General features: G+C 41.5%; 1 protein-coding gene across 2 annotated transcripts in view; it reads right to left on the reverse strand.

Annotated features, from left to right (window-relative positions):
• LOC103155286 (CD82 antigen) overlaps positions 1–6,299 on the reverse strand; it is an 11,444-nt gene extending 5,145 nt beyond the window's left edge. Inside the window, exons 1-4 of one of the 2 annotated variants that reach the window (XM_016663422.1) lie at positions 5,754–6,299; positions 4,264–4,342; positions 3,153–3,265; positions 3,004–3,078 (exon numbers count right to left, since the gene is read on the reverse strand). In XM_016663422.1, the coding sequence (XP_016518908.1) occupies positions 3,004–3,078; positions 3,153–3,265; positions 4,264–4,342; positions 5,754–5,819 (333 nt within the window). In that variant the 5' untranslated portion in view covers positions 5,820–6,299. The remainder of the gene's footprint in view (positions 1–3,003; positions 3,079–3,152; positions 3,266–4,263; positions 4,343–5,753) is intronic. The other variant, XM_007576924.2, reaches the window with a different exon arrangement.
• Positions 6,300–8,381: the final 2,082 nt, after the last annotated feature.

Consider the following 8,381-nt stretch of genomic DNA (forward strand, 5'->3'; position numbering starts at 1 on the left):
CTCAGAGGATGAAAGAGACCACCCACGGAGGGTGAGAAGGGATTTTTTTTTTTTAATATGAAATATTGTTTTTAACTCGCATTGTTTCAAAATGAGCTTCATGTAGCACCGAGGCTTAAATACAATTTCTTAATATAGTATAGTTAATTATTTTTACGTCTTTCATACTCCTGCTAATTGATACGTTACTGGACTGGACAGAGCCTATTGGTCGCTATGTGATTCAGTGTGTCCAGAAAACCATTTTATCCCAATACAGGACGAGGAGAAATCTGTCACAAAAATATTAGTAGCGCCATCATTTGTTATTGGATATATCTATTAAATACGACTTAAAATAAAGATTAGAAAACTGATGTTTGACAAATTCTCCGTGATACAAATCTATAAACAGTTTAGTTTCTGTTAGTTCTGTCAAGATGCAAGAAGGGGAAAATTTCTATTTATATTGGTCAATGGTTTTATTTTAAATATGCTTAATGTCCGGCCGTAGTTTGACAACTGTTCTAAATATCAACATGTTTTGCGAACACAGGGGATTAGATCAGTTTTTGTCGCTTGTTTTTAGGAATTGCAGCGGCTGCAGGGCGCCACAATAAAGCTGATAAACAGGTGAAGAGCCAAACTAGACAGAACCACTTCTGATTGTTTGCCAAGCCAAACATCCAATAAAAGTTCCACCAAGCCACTACTGAGGCACTGGGGTCGAGTTTCTGGACACGGGCAGAACAAGGTTCAATGTCCAAACTTATTGATTGTTCTTGGAGATTTATTTTCCTCTTTCACCAATTACAGAGTTCAAACTTTCCTCTGTTCTCATGCTACCTGCTCTGGCAAAAACCATCGGCCCCAAACCCAAATGCCTGCTGGTCCTTCAGGCCCCTAGCTTATAGTGGACTGACCCACATTACTTCCTGTCTAAATTTAGAAAATAAATAAGAAAAATAATTAAACAAAAAATAAATAAAATTAACAATTATCAACCTACAAATAAACTCTGTAAATAATACAAAAAATAGAATTTTAAGAATAAAGTAACAAAATTCAAATGGATAAAGAAATAAAGACAAAATAGCTCCAACAACTTCTATTCCGCCTTTTTTCTGTGTGTCGGTATTACGACCCGTTGCCATGGCAACCGACAAACAACAGGTCAAAGAGCAGGTAGAGCAGAGATTACCGATCAGGGGAATCAACACCAAAAAACAAACATTTCCCACACAAAAAAGTAGCAAAAACACCAAAACAGAACATTCAGTCTGTTACATTATGCTGTCAGGCTTGATGTCTATATCGTCATTATTAATATATTTTCGCCTGAGCACAGCGGTGGTTGATTAGCTGATTTAAACACCTGCTCTACTGATGACTTGGTGGCGGGTTGTTTAGTGCTAACGGAACCAAAACACACCGAACTGCGCAGCACATGCTAAGGTTATCAAAGTCAATAAAAGGCCAGCAACAGTTAGGCTAGTATAACTGACCCACTGCTCACTTGTTCAATGTTTTCTTTAAATTAAAACGTTTCCTCACCTGTGAAATCTGAAGCCCTTATTACCATTATCTATGGTTGAATTAACTGCTAAACTTTGCGTCCGTTGTTCTGATTCTTTGCGTGGTTGTAGTAGTTTCCTGACCACCGATATTCCTGACTCAATGGACAGCAATGGCGATAAATCAATAATGTCCAGTCCAGTAATATTTATCCACCAATGCTGCCTGGCGCTCTGTCCTTCTCTCGCACTTCCCGCTACTTAGCAGTGGGTGTCAGGTTACATTGTGTTGCATTTAATGTTGTCGGAAAAAAGAGTATCATGCGCTTAATGTCCGATTTGCCATAACTATTTATTGAATTCATTGTCGCTAGCTGGGGTGGCAACAGGGTGGCAAGGCTCTCATGCCACCCCAGTAGATCCGCCCCTGAGAGTTTGATTACGCATTCATACCTCCACAAGCAAACCAGACTTTCTAGGCAGATGTACTGGAGTTGGATTACAGTGGACTAAACAGCGCTGGTGTGAACGCAGCCTAAACAGCCAGACAATATCGACATTTACATTCTTGTCTTTTGAGTGAAACAAACTGATTACGTATGGAAAAATTGGACTTTTTCCTTCTTCTGTTCACTATTCACTATTTTCACAACCGTTACTAGCCTCACTTTTAGGTGTTCTGTCCAATGATTTCTGTGCACACCAGAGTAAATCCACATTGCACTTTGAAATCCCAGGATATGGTGCTGGCCTGCTAGGTCTCCTCATGACTTCCTCCTAATCTCAGGGTTAGACTTTTGAGCTAACATCCGAGCCTCAGGCTTGTTTAGCTGTTTTATGGAGCTTCAGCAGTTTTCAGCTGTTCTGATAGACTCCAGCAATGGACATGGAAGGAATATGACAATGACCTTTGACCCTGGAAAGTCTTTAAATGATCTCCCTCTAGGTGGACGAGAATCAAACCAACTGATTTCTTCATGTAAAAAGTTAAAGAGGTAGTATTATGTGTTTTCAGGCACTTAGTGCCATTTTATAGCACAATCAAGTAACTTTTTTTACTGTCACTTGTTATAAAAATGCTAAATATATCAAACATGATGTCAAAGAAACATTTACTTCCTGATTTAATTGGGCCTTTGTCTCTTTAAAAAATCCTGCTCTTTCTGAAGCTCCGCCTCCAGGAAGTCGTCCCAACATGGCTCCTCTATTAACCCTTTCCTGTTTTTACCAGCATTGCTCTGAGCAGCAGCTCCTGGAATGAGCTCAGCAGATGTTTGCTAATTGCTGCTGGCTAGTCTGAAGGAGCAGGGTGGGGGAGGAGCTGCGCCTCAGAGGCGGGGCTAGGTCCACCCAGGCGTTTTTTACAGCTGAATGGTTGCCAGTATTTCTCAGATATGAAAGAGTCAAAGCAAAACTCCAGGTTTATTTTTGATGAGGGAAAAACATTAAAACATTTTGGAAAGAAAAAAAGTAGATTTTACGTGATAAACCCGCTGTGAAGATGACTGACCGTGTCTCTGTTCAGGAGCAGCAGGACGGTGACGTACAGCTGACCCAGGACCAGCGCGATGAGGAAGCCAAAGTACTGAGGAGGAAGAGCGCCGAGTGTTGAGCAGGTAGCAGCTGTTTCCCCTCAGCAGGGAATCATGGGAAACTCACCACCAGCAGCAGGAACCGTTTCTCCAGGGCTGCTCCAGTACACCCAGTCAGGCTGACCAGTGCCACCACTCCACCGATTATAAACAGGCCCACTGCCACCACCTGCAGCTCCTCTGGACACAAAAACCACAAAAAACATAAAAATACAAAAAATATAAAAAACATAAAAGTACAAAACTCAGATGGATTCAGGGTGAAGGTCACACCACCACCAGACATGACCGATGCTAACTGGGTCATGCTAAGGAAATAATTAAAAAACTAGAAAATGAAGTCAAAATATTGTGACTTTACTGCCATATTATTTAGCTTTATGCCACAGGTGTCAAACTCCAGTCCAGGCCGCCGCCCTGCAGCTTTTAGACTCTGCTGCAGCACCTGAACAGAATAATCAGGTCGTGAAGGCTCTGGAGTCCTGATCTGCACCAGGAGGAGGAGATGAAGCCATTTGATTCCAGTGTTTTGTACCTGTAGCTCATCTAAAAACTGCAGGGCAGGACTGGAGTTTGACTTTCCTACTTTATGCTCATGTAACGTCATTCTTGTAAGTTTATAATTTTATTCTCACATTGTTTCGATTTATTATTTTACAACTTTATTTTTATAATATTTTGACTCTATCCTTGTGTGACTTTATTTGGCTGTGGTACTCCACCACAGTGTCTGTGACTGTGTTGTGATCTGCAGGATTTCCCTGGGAAGTTTCTGAACCGTCAGCATCAGGTCCAGTTTTGTTGTGGATCGGGACAAAGCCTCCAGAATCCAAACAGTTTGACTGAAACTATTGCAAATTTACAGGAATTTTTCTTTTTTTTCCATTCATTGGGTTGCAGAAAAACCCATCTACCTTACTTCAAATGACAAAGATGAATAGGTTTATATTAAGTCATATTTATACCCAGAGAAACAGGAAGTGATGGATTATTAAATAAAAGTTCCTACAAACTCTGATGCCATTAGGAAAAAAGCACTGTGAAATAAAATCTGCTTTATTTACATTTACTTTACTGGAAATTTCAGTTCTCATCTTTTCCTCTGGGGAGATTTTCCTCACCCTTAATAAATGTTGCGCTGTTCCTTTAAATAAAAGTATTTATTTTTATTTTGGTACCAGAGGAGAGGACATTCAGGAAGCTTCCGGTGTCGAAGAGGATCCAGATTCCACAGCCCATAACGCTCAGACCCAGAACCTGCAGAGAAAGTCCAGCTGAAGTTCAGACCTGCATCATGTTTATGTTGGTGAAACAGGTCACAGGTGAGCGAAACACAGAAGCTGAGCCTGGAGAAGCAAAGACCTTCAGAGGAGACATGCTGGACATGCTAACAGAAGCTAAAACTGAAGCTATGCTAAACCGGAATGTAAGCTGAAGTGGGATAAAATTAAATTTATGCTTAAACTGATGTTAGGCTACGCTAAACACTTATCCTAAAACAAAATTTAGGATATGGCAAAAATGAAATGTATGCTCAAAGGGAATTTATGCTAAACTGAATTCTTTGCTTAAACAAAATTTAGGTTATACTAAAACAAAATGTATGCTAAAATGTAATTAATACTAAAATGAAATTTATGCTAAACTGAATTTATGCCAAAGCCAAATTTAGACGGATGCTATCATAAAGTCCATTGTGCACATTTTGTTATGATTATTGCATTTTGTTGATCTTTCTGGGCCACCATACTTCTAAACATCTAAACAGTTAAATCACTTTCTTAAGTCATAAAATGATGCAAAAGTCTGAAACTATAACCTTTCAGTCTGAATCCTGGGTCCCTGAATCAATAATTGATAGATTATTTTATTGGTTTAGGGACAAACACTTAGCATGTCATACACTGTAGCACTTCATGGCTCTTCCCTGGAAGGGCCTCGACTTAAACAGCCATTAAAACCTCACAAGAAGCAGCTTCATATGTCATGATAAATTATTTCCAGTTCCAAGTGCTGAGCCTTGGGGAATGCCTTTACAGAAAAGATTCACCACAGTCATTTCCTGTTGCTTCAAAGAGCCACTTCCTGTCACAACAAACAAAACAACCAGGAGGAACAGAAGGACTGAAGGCAACGAAACTGGATCTGGAAACAGGAAATGTTCTTCACATCACAAGTTAATATTAAACTCTGAAGAATAAACCAGCCCTGCGACAGACTGACCGCCTGTCCAGACTGCCTGTCCAGGCCACCTGTCCAGACCACCTGCAGGCCGCCTGTCCAGACCACCTGTCCAGACCACCTGTCCAGACCACCTGTCCAGACTACCTGTCCAGACCACCTGTCCAGACCACCTGCAGGCCGCCTGTCCAGACTGCCTGTCCAGACCACCTGTCCAGACCACCTGTCCAGACCACCTGTCCAGACCACCTGCAGGCCGCCTGTCCAGGCCGCCTGTCCAGGTGACCCTGCCTCTCGCTCGAAACGTTCACAGGAGAGGCAGCAGCACCTTCCGACCCACTAGGGACAAGGGTGGAAGAAAATGGATGGATGGAGAATAAACCAAACGTAGAAATATTTAAAAACATGACAAAACCAAATCTCCAGTTAGAAGCCATGAAGAACCTGATTTAAACAAGTTGATGATGAAAATCCAGGAGAAACTCACCAGGAAGATGGAGTTTAAGACTGTGAAGCTGAACTTCAGCATCTCGATTTTCACGTCCAGCTTCATCCTGACCAGCAGCAGGTCGACACCTTTTTGTCGCTTTTTCTTGTTTTCTGTTGTTTTTCTCTTGATTTCTGTCGTTTTCTGACAACAGATCCACAGCAACAGAGACGTTCTCCAACAAATCGCTTTGCTTCCCCTCCAACCCTCTGGGAACTGAGTCTGTGCTGAGATCAAAGGTCACTTCCTTATTACCTGTTAAACATCAAACAGCTCAGGTGGTTTCCATGGAAACAAACAGCAGGTGTTAATTTTTTACAATGTAGCGTTAGAAGCAGCTGCCCTACAACAGCGTCTTGCTGTTTCCTGTTATTTGCAGCTCTGGTTGTAACAGGGACATTTAAAATGTTCCTGAATGTGAAATACGGTGGAACCCGTCCTGATGTGTCATGACGTCCCTGCAGGACATCAGGAAAGTCTGGTGCGTCCCCTGGGGGCCCTCGCACCTCACTGTGAGATCCTTCCCTACAGTTTATTTCAAACAGAAACGATCAGTGCGACCCTTTCACCCCGAGCCGGTGTTCTGTCTGTCGTACCTCGTAAATCCAGCACACCTCATGGTAATGCGCACATCGATGTTACATTTCTTATAAATCCATCATACCTGTAGAAGTTTCATTTTGTGTGTTTTATTTCTCAAGAAGTTTATGGTAAATAAAAAAAAAATAAAATAAGAAAAGTCCAGTTATTTCCATGCTGAGTCCAGAAAGAGGTGATGTTCTGCTGGTTGCCCAACAGCTTCGGTCAGCATCCAGCGTTATTCATGTTGTTTTAGGACACATTCAGTGCAGTTTTCTAAAGAAGTAATAAAATATTAAAAAGGTAGATTAGCTATAGGGACAAAATATCCGACCAAATTTGTAGTCAAACAGTATTTGTAGTAATAGTGACGCTAAACGGGACTAATGTCTTGTTTACAGTTTGGAAACAGCAAAAGTCATTTATGTTAATATGTTTGATTAACATAGCAGCTTAATTAAATAAAATTTGCTGTAAACTTCTGAGAAACAAAACACAAAATGAAACTTCTACAGGTATGACGGGTTTATAAGAAACCTGCTGAGTAAGCGGTATGTGACGTAACATCGATGTGCGCATGCGCATTACCGTAAGGTATGTTGGATTTACGGGTATGACAGACAGACAGAACACCTGTTACGAAGCCACCACAGATCCGACAGGTGACACAAACCTGCGCCGCTCCCACGTCCATCAGGAGCCAATCAGCTTCACCGCTGCCCGACAGCCAATCAGCGTCCAGCTCTCCGCTCAGGTCGTTTCTGATTTAAGCCTCTGATTCAGATGAACAGAGGCTGCAGATAATAACTCAGACATTAAAGTGACTTTACCTGAAGTCAACCAGCAGAGGGCGCTGTGACGCACCCAGAGTCATCGAAAACGGAGAAACTGAGTTTCCTTCATCTAGAAGCTTTTTAACATTTTTTTAACCCAAAAGAGAAGAAAGTCTGGAGCCATAAAATCCTCCTCTGGCCTCAGCAAACACTCCTCGTGTTTCTCAGCAGGAAAAATGTCTGCAGGCCAACAATCCATCAGGAAACCCCGATTCTTCTCTGGAAGCATCACTGGGAACAATGGAGTTATAAATCTGTTTAACTGGGGAGGGCTGACTGGGAGCCGAGCTGAACAGAACCAGAACCCAGAATGGTGCAATCCTTTCCTGTTATCTGTTGGTTCTGCTTCACTACGAGCAGCAGTGGAGCAGGAAGAGGATTCAGATGAAACAAAACGTTAATTTACTTTATAAAGCTTTTAGCTTTCCAACTGATTTACATCTGAGCTAAATGATGTAAACCAGTTGGCAGTTAAGTTACCAAGACATTTTAACCTCTAATAGTTTGTAAACTAAGCATCTAGGCTAAAAACTAAATGGTTACCCTGCTGGTCAAATATTTAGAAAGAAAGCTAAATATTTGGCTTCAAACTTAATATTTATCTTTATAATGAAATATTTCCTCAGAGGCATGTATTTAGTCAGGAAGCTAAATATTTAACTTGTTAACAACATATTTAGCTTGCAAAGTAACTAGTTTGCTAACTAAATATTTAGTTTGACGTTTAACATTTAGCATACTAAGTTGGTAGATACCATCGGTCCTCCAAACGTCTGCTTGGCTGTGTGTGTGTGTGTGTGTGTGTGTGTGTGTGTAAAATGTTCTCTGCTGTAACTGATGTGGTGACAGATAACGGCTTTAACACTGTAAAACCGAACAGCTCCTCCAGTTTGATCTTCTCGTTTTTCTCATGTTTTAACTTTGAGTTAAAACAGCTGGAAGGAAAAAGTGGGTCTCATCTGATCTGCCTGATTCCCCGCCCCACCACTGCTGCTAATGCTAATGCTAACGCTGTGAGAAAAAGGTTGTGGGTTCGGATCCCATCAGAACATTTCTACGGGAAGTTTGAATGCTGTCCCTGTTCTCCAGACAGCTCCTCCACTTCCTGTGATGTCATCATCGTGTTCTGTGATGTCATCATGGTTCTGTCTGCTCCTGTCCCAAAGGAGTTTTATTCTGGTTCTGATCCGGTTCTGATCCAGCTCTCTCTCTCTGA

The sequence above is a fragment of the Poecilia formosa genome, unplaced genomic scaffold, assembly GCF_000485575.1.
Source record: "Poecilia formosa unplaced genomic scaffold, Poecilia_formosa-5.1.2 Scaffold420, whole genome shotgun sequence".
Lineage (NCBI taxonomy): Eukaryota > Metazoa > Chordata > Actinopteri > Cyprinodontiformes > Poeciliidae > Poecilia > Poecilia formosa.